Source organism: Helicoverpa armigera, chromosome 18 (genome assembly GCF_030705265.1).
Source record: "Helicoverpa armigera isolate CAAS_96S chromosome 18, ASM3070526v1, whole genome shotgun sequence".
In the NCBI taxonomy this organism is placed as follows: Eukaryota; Metazoa; Arthropoda; class Insecta; order Lepidoptera; family Noctuidae; genus Helicoverpa; species Helicoverpa armigera.
In genome coordinates this window covers 6,023,689-6,041,566 of record NC_087137.1, presented here as the reverse complement: position 1 = coordinate 6,041,566, position 17,878 = coordinate 6,023,689, and the positions used below count along the sequence as shown (strand labels likewise).

General features: G+C 36.0%; 1 protein-coding gene across 9 annotated transcripts in view; it reads left to right on the top strand.

Moving 5' to 3' along the window:
• Positions 1 to 16,940, top strand: part of Rapgap1 (Rap GTPase activating protein 1) — a 273,776-nt gene extending 256,836 nt beyond the window's left edge. For 6 of the 9 annotated variants that reach the window (XM_049847606.2, XM_049847621.2, XM_049847592.2 and 3 more), the window contains 10 exons: positions 6,307 to 6,451; positions 6,749 to 7,024; positions 7,390 to 7,571; positions 8,251 to 8,348; positions 10,838 to 11,194; positions 11,309 to 11,402; positions 12,428 to 12,623; positions 13,132 to 13,170; positions 14,062 to 14,261; positions 14,734 to 16,940. In XM_049847606.2, coding sequence (XP_049703563.1) covers positions 6,307 to 6,451; positions 6,749 to 7,024; positions 7,390 to 7,571; positions 8,251 to 8,348; positions 10,838 to 11,194; positions 11,309 to 11,402; positions 12,428 to 12,623; positions 13,132 to 13,170; positions 14,062 to 14,261; positions 14,734 to 14,886 — 1,740 coding nt within the window. In that variant the 3' untranslated portion in view covers positions 14,887 to 16,940. The remainder of the gene's footprint in view (positions 1 to 6,306; positions 6,452 to 6,748; positions 7,025 to 7,389; positions 7,572 to 8,250; positions 8,349 to 10,837; positions 11,195 to 11,308; positions 11,403 to 12,427; positions 12,624 to 13,131; positions 13,171 to 14,061; positions 14,262 to 14,733) is intronic. The other 3 variants (XM_049847600.2, XM_021334487.3, XM_021334489.3) reach the window with 3 other exon arrangements.
• Positions 16,941 to 17,878: the final 938 nt, after the last annotated feature.

Sequence of the window (17,878 nt, the reverse complement as noted above, 5' to 3'; positions counted from 1 at the left end):
AATAGTATTCGTTTAAAATTGCTCAAAATTGTAGACTTGCGTCAGCCTTTTCCGAAAGTTAGAGCAATGAGTGAATTTTGCTTTACTTAAAAGTAAAGTTGGTATAAGAAAATAGTTTTCTTGTAATTATTTTAACATTAAATATTTAAATAGATTTTTTTTTATCCATCTGAATACCTAATAAGAATAGTAAAATATAATATTTTTTCTTCTAAAAACTGATCAAGCGTAAACCTAACTATTGAGACTAAAATAAGTTTATTCAAGCACTCTTGAAACACTCACTGTTCATTGTTCAATATAAAAACTTTTGATTTCATTTTATAAAAACTGGTCTAGCTCTGATAAATGTATGAGAGAAAATATGCTGCATATGGGGAAAAAAACTGTGTCCACCAATTAAAAACAAATGCATCGCCAACCACCGATTAAGGGTCCGACCACACTCATTACATAAAAAAATAACTCGCGCACGATAGTGGGAAAAAGCGTCTGGGCTTACCAACGCGGAACGGTTTGGCTTCACGCCCAGTGCGCCAAGTTCTCAGCTACATGTAGATTGCGCCGATTACGGCATTGTAGAGCAATTTAAGTCTCAACCCGTGTGTAACGGGCCTTATCGTGCGTAAAAATCTTAACAGACGCCACGTTCGAATTTTGAAAATTCGTCTGACTTATTGTAACATGCCTAATTTAAATTTAATTATGTACTGACACTAGTGGTTGTGCCTTTTTACCAAGGGGTTATTTGATTTATTGCTTTATAGCCTAAGGGGAAGGCGCGCAATTGCAATAACTTGCTTATATTCAGGTGAAGGATTTTTCTAACATTGCGGTCTGTTAATGCTTGCGTTGTTCTAGTTATACAAAGAAAATGGACATAACGTAACTTGCAATTTACTTGGTTCCCACAATTTGAATCCACTGTTATTGTCACTAGTACTTGAAATAGATAAATGTCTATCTAACCTAATTTTGGCTGTTGATACTCCTAACGCAATGGTACCATTAAAATATTGTTTCGAAATGAAATCTTCGCCCCTCACTATGACATTTAAGATGTTTAAAGTTACATTAGATGTTAAAAGATTACAATATTTACAACATGCATTAAAAGGAACGCTCAACCGTAATTTAGTGAAGGACCAAAGTGCGTATCTCATACAATTTGCATAAAATATTGCAATCGTTACCCGTCAACCCGGTAAAGCTGATGGCCCATTGTGACACCGCAAGGGTTAGGCTAGATGAATGCGATGCTCCGATCACTAAGCCGATACCAGTACTATGCTGACGTGTAAATACGTCCTGCCAGGACCATCATGTCCTGCCATAAAACCTATTGAGGGTTAACGCCGGTGATATAAAATGTTATGCCGTACGTGCGAATATATAGTTGGACAGGAGTCCAACCAAAAATCATTTTAGAAAGGTTTATATGCGAACAAATTGTTTATGTTACTCGAATACCTACTTAAAAATAATTTGGAATCCTTAATTCAAATTGTGAAAAGTAATTGTTTGCATCGAAAACCCATCTATTTAATAACTGTCAATACAGTAGCAGAAAACGAAAAATAAATGGTTGATAACACTTCGTTAAATGATAATTTGTTCGCCAATCCATTCGTTCAAATCGTTGACGATGACAGATGCCTGTGACAAAAGATAAATGGAAGCAATAAGCAAATGTCTTCTTTCATAACGCGAAATTGGTTTGGGAACAATTCATTCTAGGGAAGAAATGATGGGGTAGAAAAATTATTACCATTTTAGGTACCCTATGTGAATCGAAAAATCGGTGAATATGAAAAATATAAAATCTGTTTTAGTACGGTTGAGGTGAACAGCTGTTCTTCAACGGGACATTGGTTCGTTTTATCGATTTGGAATTTTTCGGAGAAAATTGTTTGCCTATACGAAATCGATTTAATGCTAGACGAGTAACAGAGCATGATCAATTCTTGGTAAGCAATTCTTGAACTTTTTGAATCTCCGATGTCGGTGCTAATGGATACTAAAATACCAACAAGTACCGTGATTTCAGTTCGTGCACAAATAGAGTAGAATATTAAATCGTTTTCTTAGAACATGTGATATTTGTGGAGCTATAATGACAGTGTTTCTAGGAGATCTTACTTGAGTACTTGCACACTTCAATCACTCCAACTTGAGACCTTTTCAACAAAAAGGTCAGTACCTGCTCAATGACAATAATTATGCATAATCGTTGATGGCTATACTGGTACTTATTCTAGACGCTTCTGAATGTTTTAATCTGCAATATCGATATTGAATAGCTCTTTCGAATAAATTGAAAAAAATGTTGTCAGATTCCATCTCAGATGACGTGATCCATCAGCGAGTTCGAAAAGGGGCATTAACCCCTCGTCCCTTCAATTACCATCTTTAGCTTTCAATTTGCCTCTTTGTGGCAACGTGAAAGGGCCAAGTAATAAATTTGAGATATTTCTGAAAATGAAAAAAAACCTCGTATTTCAACGATGAAGGAATGATTATAATAATCACGCAGAGCCGTGTAATCAAATAAATTATCACTTTAATTTTTAACAGGTACAAAAAATGTATGCAAACTCGCAAACTTGGTTCGAAATATCATGATTAAAGCCCTGTAGCGGTGTTTCCCAGTCAATGATCTATTGTTTTCTTTTTACCCTGCATTTTTGCAGCATCTGCTATACGGGGTAATTAGGATTCATGTTTCATTCAAAAAACTTTCAGAGCGTGAATTGCATTTGGGTATCATTTTCAAGTTACGAATATCTTTTTACAATAAATTAAATGTACGAGTAATCCTTTTCATTTATTTAAAAGTAAAATTGATTTTCTTCAATTACCTACTTTATGTCGTAGCTCTATAAATTACCAACTGTCAACTGTGTATCTTTTCCACGTTTTCATTGAGACCAGGCATTGTTTTATTGACAATGATGTTTATCCTTCAAAAAGGTTGTATGCTTGGGAATAAAAAATAGGGTCTGACAAGGTTAAAGCCGACAGTGTATTGTTTTTAATTAACATCTCCCATGGAATACAGAGCTTTTGTTCAGGCCTTGAGTTGGTTAAAATATAGTGGTTTATGTTGCGTAAACATTTGAAATTCAATGGCTATTTACATTGTTTTATTTCTCAGCTTTTGTGGGACATTTGAAGTTGTTTACATCACTTAGGCATTGATAATAACAGTGCTATCTTAATTAAGAGCAACGCAATTAAAAACATGATTTAATTAACTGTAATAATTACAAAGTTTCCTATATTTGAATATATTTAAATTCAGATAAATATGTGCTAGTTAAAGCTGACCTGTTATCCTGTGTTTTGAATTAAACCTATTTGTTTACCTTAATTACATGGAAACTGGTTATTAAATTATTAATTTATGCATTGTTTGTGTAACTACCTCATTCTTCTTTCCTTGTGGGTGTGGAAAATCAGTTCATTACATGTTGAGGCATGACATCATCTTTAAATGCTCTGATTCAGCCAATAATTGCTGAACTGAGTACGTATGTCATTAGATCAAGTTGGTCATCTTTGGTGTCATCATAATCAGGACTAGTTTATATTATTAGGTCACTAATGTATTATAAACCTGAGGGTCGTACGCGACTGTGGGAATGTTCAAAAGAGTTACGGCGGCCTTGGTACATAAAAAGCCTAAGAAGGAACATGACGGGTTGTCAGTAAGAGTCTGACACTCCCTCACTCTGCTAACCAATAGAAGGGGGCATTTGATGATTTCGTATTAAAAAAAAATAAGAACTATCGTTGATACTTATTTCACCTTGTTACGTAAATCTTAACTATTGAATCTAGTCGTCCATTAACCTAAGTAAAATAAAATTTACGATCAACATAATAAAAGTAATAAAATACATATTGAACTCTGATCAGCTACTGACAAATAGGAACATAAAATAACCATTAAGAGCGTGTACGCTCGGCGCGCGATGTCAACTTTAGGTAATTCAACGCAAAAAACCGCGCAGACTAGCGTCGCGGCTGTGTGCGTGCCTATCATACTTCACGTATAGTCACACAAACCATTTTGATCCTTTCGAATGAAATTGGTAGAACAAAAAATATATTATTTAGTAAATAGTTAATAGCGGGAAAATAGTGTAAGTCTATGGATGTCTAAAATATAAAAGCATGAAAATAAGTCGTTAATACTTACACTCTTTTGCAAAAAAATCAGGCACCTATGAAAACCTTGGTTTTGAGGACTTTCTGTATATTACACACAATTTTCAACAGTCTAAATAGTCGACTGATGATTAATGACAATGTTAAGAGTTTCTGTATTTTAACCGATTTCAAAAAAAAAAGGAGGAGGTTTCAATTAGATTGTTTTGTGATTGTTCTCAATTTGATTGTTCTCGATTTCTCAAAGACGCCTGGACCGATTTGAAAAATTGATTGTTTATATGAATGGTCCAGTCCATCCAGACCGAAAAATTGTGGTCAAATAACAACAATTGCCGGAAAGCCAAATATTGGTGAAGAGCTTGGGTTTACCATTGCAAATAAAGTTTTAAGTTATCTATCCTATATGCTTCAAAAGTTATTCGAGATCAAAAGTCAAAATTTGGGTACATCCAAAATGAAAAAAAAAATAATTATAGCTCGATTGGTAACAGACATCTGCAATAAGTGATTTCTAGCCTAAGGAGTCCGCCATATTGGATTTAGACTCGCGACACATTTTTTTTCGAGTTATTCATAGCAAGCCCTTTCATTTGATACCCATATCGTAGGAATGCATTAAAACATTTTTTCTCCATCTTGGGTATACCGCCATATTGGATATAGAATCATACATTGTCATTAAAACTGAACATTCAAACAAAATTTCAACTCAATCGATAAAAAATATGCTTCAAAATTGAGCTTTAAATAAAATAGTAATGTATCAAGATTTGTTGGTCGCGCTTGAAATGTACTCTATTCTCGGTATCCACGGCAGAGGTTATTCACCCCACGCGATGTGACGGAGCGACACGTCCTCTCTGTGAAGCCTTGCGGCGGTCTGGTTTGAGTTGACTCGCGTGCAGCGTTTTATAGTAGTTTTAAATAATTTATAAAAAATAAAACGAGAGATTAAATTATAATATAAAGTTTATGTTTTAAAGAAAGAGTTATATTACTATAGTAAATAATTGTTATATTAAATTAAGTAAGATAGATAGGTAAAAAAAGCATTTGAAATTCACAATTTTTCACATTGTTAAAATATTTTTTTCTGAAAGATAGAGACCTAAATCAAAAAATGTTTTCAACTAACTATAGGCATGGGGATTTCGTCTATGAGTAAAAAAATAAATATGATTAGATTTGTCACTGTTTTCACATGAATTTAAGCTTCGAAATAGACGCTGAACGGGAATTTTATAAAACATCTGTTACGTTATAGGGGTTTTAAGTATTTAAACTACACAAATTGAAATTTATGTTCAATTAACTATATAGACAGTGAAATTACCTTGCGTTATTAAAAAATAACATAGTTATAGGATAAGTAGTTACTGAGAAACAGTGGTTTGAAAAGTACCATTTTAGGCCAAATGGCGCGCGGTTGACGTACACGCTCTTAACGAGCCAAATCATTACCCTTGAAATAACTATGTGGTTATAAACATCCCCTTTCAGTATTCCATGGGGTGCGGGTTTCACTGATGGCTATTTTAGTAATGTTTTGATGGTCAATATTGGTTTTGTCATTACTTCTGTAATTGACTACCTGATGTAACGATCGCATGTATGGTGAGGTAACTGAAATATGAAGTCATAGTCCAAATACGTAGAAAACAATCATTTACAAATACAAAAAATGTCCATAATCTTTGAACTGACTTTAAGTCAGAGTTACTCTATATCAGAGGAACAAATATGAAGACATACAGGCCATAAATGTAATGAAGATTCTTAAGAAAATGAAATGTTCGAGAGATTATTTCATCTGTGATAACCATGTAAATACTGTCAGCTTTTAGATCTCCTTATAATCCCATTAGCTACATAAGCTTTGTTTAAATCCCACAATATTTGATATTTACCAGGAACACACAATAACTCGTGTTCATGGTTTAAATTAATTTCGCATCCAAACGATGCTTGCTGGATGTTTACGTAAACAACAATGATATTCTATTGTTCTTGGTATGGTTGTGTAAAATATTTCGACGAATTTATTCTATAACACAGCATTTGGTAAAAATACTCCAAAAAAAAAACTATGCTTTGTTATCCATCACACAATAATATTTTTTCGTTTGTTCACAGGAACACATCAATTTGGTTGGATCTGATGAAAATCTTGGCCCAGTAGTGATGTCCCTCAAAAATGAGCACATGGCTAGTCAGGACCACACGAGAATATTGTTGAGGCTTCGTACGGAAACTATGCATGGACTTATACCCACCACGAGTAAGTCAATTCCGTCATTATTATTTTTTTCTACATCACTAATTTAGAATATGCCATTTAAGTTTCGTTATTTCCAGTACAATTCGATTGCTAGTTATATAAGAATTCATTACGATTCATATCTATCAAAAGCTCATCATTTATGCCAACATGATGCACCGACAGGTTTGCATAAGAGCAATTTCAGCGCTAATAATCAGAAAAAGTTTAATAGCATAACAATTTTTTTGTTAAGGCAATTTTGTTTCATCCGAATTTAATCCTAGATAAACAATCTAACTTCTTATCTTGTTCCAGGATCAGGACTAATGCCACCACCTCTCAAAATGGCGAAAATGCTAAACGAACAAGTGAACATCGACAACTTCACGGCCGTCATGTGTCTCAACGCGTCATCCCTGATAGCGGCGTACGACGAACATGTCTTAGTCAACTGCTTTAAGTTCGGAGTCCTATACCAGACATACGGGCAGACGACAGAGGAACAATTATTCGGCAACAACGAAATCTCACCAGCCTTCGAGGAGTTCCTAGACATGCTTGGGCAGAAAATCAAATTGAAGGATCATAAGGGTTAGTTTTCTTTGCCGTAAACCCACTTACTATATCCGTTGGCAGCGTGCCTGCAGGCTTACACTAGGCTTTCGGCGTTCAGAACTCTTCGGGCTTAATTTCACGCCAAGAACCCAAACGTAGCAGTTGGATCGAAATAATATGAATTGTGAGGATGCATATTTTTAAATAAAGCACCTGCATTGCGCATTGTGTCTTATGTCGTGTTGTTTGTTATTTTAAGATCTTCGTATGAAGATCAAAGCAATTTTACAAGTTTGCAATCATTCGATTCAAAAATAGTCGATCTCAACTTTAGGACCATTGCAACTATAAGTCCTTACGTCCTAAAATTGGAAGCTATAACATAAAATCATCTCCACCAGGTTACCGAGGAGGTTTGGACATAATAAACGGGCACACGGGAACAGAAGCCGTTTACGAAACGTACCACAATCGGGAGATCATGTTCCACGTGGCTCCTTTACTGCCGCATACTGCTGGTGACGCGCAGCAGTTGCAGAGGAAGAGGCACGTCGGCAATGATATCGTGGCGATCGTTTTTCAAGTAAGAATTTATTGCAATTCTTCTTTTTACGGATCCAGATCCAATGTCAGATTTTTGGTTTTGAGACAGGAGATCACCCCCATATCTTGGAAGAGTCAAAAGCTTGATTTGTAATCGTAATAGCACACTTTGCATTAGGTTTATTTTGGTAGACTTGCCAAAAGAAAAGTTTCTCTGTCCTACAGAAAGTCCGCTTTTCAAAATAAATAGCAAACTTTCTGGTGCCATTACTTATATCGATATGAATTAATAATATGATACTATTGTGCAGTCAGTATTCAACCACACAACAGCAATGCCGAAATGCTTTTCATAGTAAATTGTTTATGACTGTATTATGCGAAGTGCTGCAATAATTTAACGACTTTATGGCACAGTTTGCGTAAGTACATAGTTACAAGAACCTAAACAGGATAGCAAATGGTTCGTACTAAATATTTGATTGTGCAATGCTTTGAGATCTATTTCATATCAATCATCTCTTGAATACACAGCTTGTCTGGTTGGTAAATAGTTTCCGATGTATTCGCTATTTTGTATGTATCAATTCGTTACCTTGCAAAATACTCTCATTACCTATATGAGACTCTAATAATCGAAAAGTTAGTTCCAACATTCGGTTTTGAGGTTCCACAAATTAAATCGTTTCTTGCTAATTTCACCATTGTTACTTTTACAGGAGAAGGCAACACCTTTCACGCCTGACATGATAGCATCTCACTTCCTCCACGCGTTCATCGTGGTCACACATTTGGAATCTGCCGGTGGGGAGACCAGGTAACTATAAAATCCATATTCCATTCAGAAAAGTTCCTAATTTTTCTTTTCAAATTGTGATTGGAAGGAAGCCATCATTTAAAATTCTTTATGGTGATGTCCAACTATTAAGGCTATGAACATTTTTCTTTTACGACGTCTATGCATTTTATCGACCACATCGCGTATCAATCTTGCTTCCAACTATTCACGAATGATTACTAGCCAGCTTCTCTGAGAAATAAAATCCAAACATCTTATATAAATTCAGTGGTCTGTCTATAGAAGTTTATTTATATTCATGCCGCTGAATGACTTCTATTTTTAATCCGACAAACTTCAGATTCTGTTACTTTTTTCCCCACTCGTCAAGTGACTTGTTTAACATAAAGTTTGTTGTTTCTCAACAACGCACAGTAGCATTATTTGCATAGCAAGTCGAGAAAATGGCTCGGAAAGTAGAATGGAAATTTTCTCAGTAATTTATATGCAAACGAATCCGGACTGTGTAATTAGAGAGCTTTTTATGGGAATAAACACTAGTGGACGGACCAGTGAACGTCTTAATGTTTCTCAGATTTGCTAAAGGTTAAATGTACTGAGTATTTAGAAATAGCAATTGCTTCATTAAGGCTCATATAAAGCCTTGTTGAAGACTTGCTGAAGACTCGATTGGAATTTTCTGCGATCTCTCAAAAGCGTTTGACTGCGTAAATCACGAAACGCTTTTGCAGAAGCTAGAGCATTACGGAATCAAAGATACATCCCTCCAGTTATTAAAATCGTATCTAAACGATCGGCAACTTAAAGTTCAAGTAAACGGCGTAAATTCACTGGGCTCAATGATGGCAATGGGCGTACCACAAGGTTCCATATTAGGTCCGTTCCTCTTTTTAGTTTATATTAATGATTTGCCCTATCTATTTGATAATCAACCTAGGATGGTGTTGTTTGCCGATGATACCTCTCTTATTTTTAATATTGATCGACGTAGACGTAACCTAGACGACGTAAACAATTCCATTATCCAGGTTCAAAATTGGTTCAACGCAAATAACTTGGCTCTTAATGAAAAAAAAACAAAATGCATTCGATTTTCATTGCCAAATGTAAAAAGTAGTGAATGTGACATAATACTCAATAGTCAAAAACTAGAATTTATAAATCAGACAGTTTTCCTGGGAATCACTCTTGACAAAAAACTACAATGGGGACCCCACATAACATCTCTTGCGGGTCGTCTTAGCTCGGCCCCGCCTATGCTATTAGAAAGATGAGGCAGCTAGCGGACGTAGAAACAGCTAGACTGGTATATTTTAGTTACTTCCACAGCATCATGTCGTACGGCATTCTGCTGTGGGGACGAGCTGCTGACATTGAATGCATATTTATCTTACAAAAGCGAGCGGTCAGAGCTATGTACAACTTACGTGGTCGTGAATCTCTTAGGGAACTGTTTAAAAAAATTAATATCATGACCGTACCTTGCCAATTTATTTATGAAAATATCATGTATGTTAGGAAAAACTTACATTTGTTTGATAAAATATGTGATAGACATAATTATAACACTAGAAATAAAAATAAGTTAGCTATCCCGCAGTTTAGATTATCTAAAGTACATACATCTTTCATGGGATATTGTGTCAAATGTTATAATAAAATACCAGACAACATTCTGGAATTGAATGACTTGCGGTTTAAAACTCATATAAAAGCCACACTTTGTAAGCAAGCATATTATAAATTAGAAGATTACATTCAAGATAAAAATGCTTGGAAACATGCTGGTCCTGCTCCATAGGACATACTGACAATATCTAATTAATTAACAAATTAAAACTACACCAGCAAATAAAATTGTATTCATCTTTTGATTATTTGTTTGTAACTTTGTACCAAAATATAAACCAATTTGTAAATGTGAACACCATGTAGCATTTTAATTGTCACTTTATCCTCATTTGTCTTTGCGATTCTACATGATCTTCGCATGCTTTTACTGTATGTATCAATACATACAAACTGTAATACTATATTATTTTTAAAAAAGAGTAACCATGGAGTTTCTTGCCCGTTCTTCTCCATAGGAAGCTACTTTTGGAATGGGCAACTAGAATCAAACTTAGTTATAATTTTGACGTTCATAAGTGCTTGTAAAGGCCTAAATGAAATAAATGATTTGACTTTGACTTTGACTTTGACTTTGGAGTCAACGCTCTCTGTCATACACAGATGTCGATGCTGATAAAGGTCATGTGAACTCTTTTGTGGAAGTTTATTCAAGAAATCGAAAACAGATTTGTTTGGCTCATAAAGAGCTCTTTGCTAAAATTAGGGACCTAAATTGAACCAAACATCAAAATGTTGTGGTTAATCTGGTCTTAACCACAGAATTGAAATTATTAAACCATACATCTCGTATCAATTACTTACATCTAATAAGATGACGATGACCACTCAAGGTCAGCCAGTTTCTGTATTCATGAGTGCAAAATTGACGTTTCCAGGTACAAAGTGGCCGTCACCGCTCGTGATGACGTACCATTCTTCGGGCCTACTCTCCCGCAGCCGTCGATATTCCGCAAAGGGCGAGAGTTCAAGGAATTCCTGCTTACGAAGCTGATAAACGCTGAAAACGCGTGTTACAAGGCGGAAAAATTCGCTCAACTCGAGTTGAGGACCAGAGCGTCGTTGCTTCAGAACTTGGTCAATGACTTAAAGACTAAGACGACGGAGTTCTTAGGAGCTGGTGTAAGGTTGGAACCCGGTGCGGTTTCGCCGCAGCCGGACGGCACGCCGAAGCAAGACGGACCCGGCGCGCGGTTTATTGATACTGTTAAGAAGGCCCTTATTTCTAAAGTCAGGTGTGTATTCGAAAATCGATTTAAAGTTTTTTTTTTATTCTGAGTCGATTATTCCATAAACCCTTTCAATGATATTGCATTCAAATATAATGAAAAGTTATTTTAAATTTTCAGATCACCGAGCGTTGACACGAATCTCTCAGGCGACAGCAACAAGAATCCTATGAATAAAAATAAGTTTGTTCCGAATGAAACACATACTCCTAATGTAAGTACCATTCTTAAAATCAATATCAATCTTTCCTTTTATCATTCAAATAGTTCTAAAAATGACACCAACACAAAGAAAGTATCTTCTATCAAAACATTAATTATGAATTATAATCAATGCGAGACCGGAGACAATGCGATTCGCGTACTGATTAATATTCTGTTCATCAGCGTGCTCACTTAAATGGACTTCCACCTCTTTGCCGCATATGGTTTAGAACTATGCATACAACAATAAAGTAATCAAATAAAGAGGAACTAGGAAATATAGTCACCACCCATTGCGATGGTGTTGTATATTTGCATGGGTAGATAGACACCTATTGATGCTATTTTGGGATTAATCTAATAATTGGAATAGGGGATTAAAACGCCTCGTAGATCATCTTGAATAATTAATTGTCTAATGACAATGTTAGCTAATTGAATAATATTACTAAATATTTTGATATCTCTATGGGCTATACTTCTATTTATTCTAGCGTTGTACAAAAGTAGGATTTTTAGAAAATATTATTTGTTTCTACTGAAGAGAAGTATATTACTAGAGACTGTGATAGAGCGTTGCTATAGAAATAGCAACTGTTTTTGAGCTCATGGATTATATCTGTGACAACTATGATGAGTAAGGCCCAACGCGAAATATTAATGACTCATCGAGTTTCATCATCATCATCACCTGCCTTTTTATCGTCCCACTGCTGAGCACTGGATTTGTCTTTCAACTTTTGCTCAATGCAGTTTGGAAATGGAGTTTATTATGAAGTAAATAATTCGTCTCCTTCCTTTTAACATGCTTATAAGCTTCACTTGTAACTACATATGTATGTAAGAAAATCTTGGAATCTTAATTTTACCCACTTCCTGCTCTTCGATTAGGATGAAATTTTGCACACGCTCTGAGTTCTGATGACAATACCATAATAGCGTGTTTTTAGTTTTTTAGAACTGTTATTATTAAGCTAATAGTCCTTTTCTCAAGTCAATAGTCCCTCTTAACCTAAAACTTCTTTTACCTTCCAGAGCGCTCGCTCCAAGTCGTCAGTGGCGTCGTCGTCCGCGTCGGCCGTGTCGGTGCGGTCGGCGGGCGGGTCGGGCGCATCGCACGCATCGGGCGAGTCGAGCCCCGACGTGACGTCACGCGCCGCGCCGCCGCGTCCTCCGCTCACTGATCATAGCGACGATTCTAGCTTAAACTCCGTGGATTTGGATCCTCTTGGTTAGTATTATTGTAAGAAAATATAGTTCTAATTATAAGGGAATATATAGAAATTATTATGGTAAAAAAGTTAGGTTAGGTGAGTACAGTCAACTTCAGGTCAGTGGTAACAGTTTCATAGGAAAATCGTACTTATTACTATTGAGTTAAGGTGCATGACAGTTACCACTGATGTGCAATCTACCGTACAACAGTGTAAATATCAAAGGGTAGGAATTTTGAATTTGAAGGCACAAGTCCAGAAAAATTAAGCAGTTCGAATTTAGTATCACGGCAGACCTATATGACAATATCGCTGTACTACTACATATTATTTCGTTTGAAACCATTCATCAGTATTTTCATGTAGTATTACTATGATAAACCACTAGTAACTCATTAAGCTACCGCCAGCAACGATCATATTTCCCTTCAGTAAGACATAGCATGATAGTGACGTCATCACGTAAGTCATATTATGGACATTCCATAGTCTCGGTGAAGTAATAGTGTGATTTCTTCCCATTAGACGACAAGGACTGGCTGAGTTGTGGTAAAAGTGCAACAGGTTAGTCCTGTAGACTAGAACACCGTATCTGAATGTTTTTATTTCACTTATCTAGAGGCATGACGATCTTTAGATAGGTTTTTGTCCTCAAATCAGTACATAAAAGTATTGTCTTAATATGGATGTCTGTTTCGTTATAAAATGAATGTTATTTGGTTAACTTTTTCTTCGTTTGTTTTTGTAGTCGTACCTTCTTTTACTTTACAATGTTTTTTTGAATGCTGTAAATCACTACAATGCTTATTTCGTTCCAGTTCTTATTGCACATTATTTAGTTCTGTATGAATAAAAAAGTTAAGATAAAACTTATTCGATCTTAAAGTATACCTTTTAAAGTTGATATAAATGGATTATTAAATTGTGGTTGAATAAAGCACACATTTTCATAAAAAAAAATGCTGACAAATGTTTGCAACGAATAAGGGTCTTTACACATTCATTATGAACTTCAGCGGCAATAAATTATATTAAACGACCCTAATTCATTGCATCACAGTGCCCTCACTGAATCATAAAATGATGCAAAACCAGAATCACTCGACAGATATATTATCATGATCTTGGAATTAAAAATAAAAACATGATCCACGTTTTTGTTCCTTAAATCAAAGGTGATAATTGACAAAAATATTCTTTTGATAAGGGTGCATCTACACAGTGCAAGTAGCTTGTGCATGTTGAGGCACAACGCAGGTTACATGCATTTTAAAAAACGTGCGGATCTAGCGACTCGCGCATGTACCAAAGCAAAATACCCACCCGCGTGCTCTTGTCACTTGCGCATGTTAACTTGCTCCAGCTACATGCACCGTGTAGACGGGCTCCACTGTAATATTACAAACAACTGTTACACGACTAAGGACGAGCAGTGTAGTACAATACTAACAAAAGCCTTCGTGTGTCCAGGTGGTGTGTACGTGGACAGTGACACGGGGCTGGAATCCATGTCTTCGGCAGAAGCCGGGGCCGCGTGCGGCGGGTGCGCGGCGGGCGGCGGCCGCGGGGAGATCACGCCACGGGACGCCGAGATGTTACGCCAAGAAGTTTGCCGTCTGAAGAACGATAAGCTTGATCTACTCAAACAGAATATTGTAAGTGTAACACGCTTATTTTAGCTTCTTATTTAGAAAATTTGGAATCTTAATTTGAGCCACTTCCCGGTTCTTCATCCATCCTCCGAGCCTTTTTCCCAATTATGTTGGGGTCGGCTTCCAGTCTAACCGGATTCAGCTGAGTACCAGTGCTTTACAAGAAGCGACTGCCTATCTGACCTCCTCAACCCAGTTACCCGGGCAACCCGTCGTATCCCTTGGTTAAAGAAAATCTTGGAATCTTAATTTGACCTACTTCCCAGTCTTCTATTAGGATGAATTTTTTTGGTAACCAGGTTTTGAACCACGGCAATAGTAGTAGGCCGTTTTTAATGTACGGTTTCGCTTTAAAGTCCCATGTTACTGCTATTAAGAAATAAAGAAATTATTTTATGTCGTCTTTGCTAAATGTTACTCTTCAAATACGAGCTGACTAATGTACTTTATTCTGATTTTATTATTTTGTTTTCAGACATGGCAAAATGAGATCAAAAGTTTACGTGAAAAGGAGATGTCACTTCAAGCAGAGCTGAACTCCATGTCCAGGGAAATGCGAAGGCTTCGGGAACAACAGGTCACCGGCACCGTCATCCCCAACCCTTCGACACACGATTCCACCGCTTAAATATCAACCCTATGGGGTTATATTAAGGTCTTATTTAAAGTACACGTGTACGATATTCACACATGACTCCACCGCTTTAACGTATCTTGAACTTTATAGACTTTGTTATAAGGTCTTGTACTCTTGTACACATTTTTTGGATGACTGCAGTGGAAGAGATCTGATTAGAAATGACCAAGTAAGGTAATCTGGGATTTAGGAGGTTTTGCTAAACGCATGTTTTGGTGGCAGTCGATAGATGTCGCTACTGTTTATTAGGTATGTTGCTCTTTTAATATAAACATAGTAGCAAACCGTTTATGTGCAATATTGTGTTCTTATATCTAAACGACTGTTCAATTTCATTCTGGTAACTGCTTTGTTTAATTGTTAAATTTTTACTGTAGACAATTCTTCGTATTGAATAATGCTTGTTACTATGTTTTGAAGTTGAACAGTTCTTTGCAATACAGATATTGTTTATGTACGTATGTATAGTAGCAAAACATGTCCTTATATTTATTATCATATTATAAAGATGTCCCAGTTTCATATATTAGTAATAATAAAAATTACTTCTTAGGTCGTGGCTTGACTGACTATTAATGAGAAATGCTAAACTTCGACATAATATAACGATTCTATAGTTAATTAGAGAGAATATGATTCGAATCTTTTTATATGTTGTTATACCAAAACTGAATTGTTAATGTCTAATGTTAGGCTACTCGCTTTTTGTAAATGTTGTGATAACCTAGCTTATTCGAGACATAAATAGTTCTAAAACCATTTAATATTATTGTGTTTCACACAAATGTATGTATTTATTGATTTCGGGTTAGAGCATACCGCTTGTGTTCTTTAGCGAATCGTTTCTCGCGCAAAATCATTATTTACTTTTCTATTAGTAAATAATCGTAGAAATATATTTCATAGAAACTTTTGGTCACAGTCTAGAGTGCTTCTTTTATTAAACCCTTTGATTAAGAAGTTACAATTAAAATTAATGCTTAATCATAAGTTGTGTGATTAAAATATACATCACATTTGATTAATAAATGAATGCATAGTCAAAGGGTGATTATGGTACATAATGTAAAAAGAGAATATTAAACTACTTTGATTTATATTCGAGGAGCATTCATAGACTGATTATATTATTTCTTCAATGTTCGTAGCAACATTAAACGGAATTTTATGTAATAGAAATTAGACAAAATAAAAATAACGGTACCTACTAAATTAAGCCTTGAATTATCTTGTAGAAAGCCTATACATAATTATGGTGCATTAGAGAAAAAAATATAACAAAAACAACTCTTATAATTCGTTAGATATTTGAATTTCTATAGTAATATCCCAGTACAGTTTGATTTTGTATGTAGCGTTTCTACTGCACAGTGCAATTTAATTTATCTTAAGTTCCGTTTCGCTTTATTTATAGCCTTACTTTAATGATTCACTCCTCTTATAAGAAAATACATGTTTGCTTTACTGTCATCTTTGTCCACTTAGTTTTGTCTAAGTACATAAGAAAGAGACAAATATATTTCTGGAACTCCACTGTGTGATCATCGTTATAAGTAAGGCTATTTAGTTTACAAATTTAAGTTCACCAGTCACTGTAAATATATTCTGAACTGGTCTTAGGCTATTTTATTAAACAGTATTTCTTTTAATTTATGCTTCGATTTAAGTTTCGTTTCTCGAGTGCATTGAGGTTGAATAATGTTTTGTTGTTTATAATTAATATTTTATACCAAAGTTAACATTCCCCACTAAATAGTTTAGAGTTTTTTTTATATAATTATTACCTTAAAGTGAACCAGTATTTGTAAAGTTTCAACTGACGGAAAACGCTAACATACATTCTAAGCTTACATTTAAATATCTCTATTAAATGTAATAATTTAGATTTTTGTTTGACTGTTGATTATTATAAGTTGATTGAAACCAACTGTTGATTCGTCTTCACTTAGACTTAAACCAAATATTGAGCGCGGAGCGTTAGAGGAAATAGATTATAATTATAAAAGATACCTATTGAAATATATGAATAGTTAATACTAAATAAATATTGTTGTTTTATTTCAATCTTCTAATGAATTGCAATTTTCTTAAGATGAAATTTATATAAGTATCGCCGTAATGAAGCCAATGGTGTGGAAATATTTTTATTTAGAGGTTCTCAATTAGTATGTTTGTATTTAACGACATCTGGCGAGTGGTTTTAAAACTCTCTCCATTTGTCAAACAGTCGTAATTTCCCATTATGGCGATTAAGGCGATTATCACACTGCCCCGCATGATGCAGCGTAGTGCGTGGATGCGTTTTTTTCCGTTGTATGGAAATATCTCCGTTTGTATGGAAAACACGCATAGTCCAACACACTGAAAATGCATCCACGCGCGTTCATGCGGATCACGCACATACATGCGGAGAAACACGCACCTCCGCGCGTAGGTGCGGGGCGAGACGCAAGGTATGGCACACTGAATCCCGCATTGACGCGCGTGATTTTGAATGGGCGTGACGTGTATATTTGAAAATGGAAGCCGCTGTGCGTGAATTTACAAAACGCACCTACGCGCGTGAGTGCGTGAAAAACCCGCACGATGATGCAGATCTGCACTCCCGCAGGAACGCGCGTAGGTGCGTCGACACGCAAGATGCAGCGTGATGCGGGGCAGTGTGAAGATCACCTATCACACTGCCCCGCATGATGCAGCGTGGTGCGCGGATGCGTTTTTTTCCGTTGTATGGAAATATCTCCGTTTGTATGGAAAACACGCATAGTCCAACACACTGAAAATGCATCCACGCGCGTTCATGCGGATCACGCACATACATGCGGAGAAACACGCACCCCCGCGCGTAGGTGCGGGGCGAGACGCAAGGTATGGCACACTGATCCCGCAGTGACGCGCGTGATTTTGAATGGGCGTGACGTGTATATTTGAAAATGGAAGCCGCCGTGCGTGAATTTACAAAACGCACCTACGCGCGTGAGTG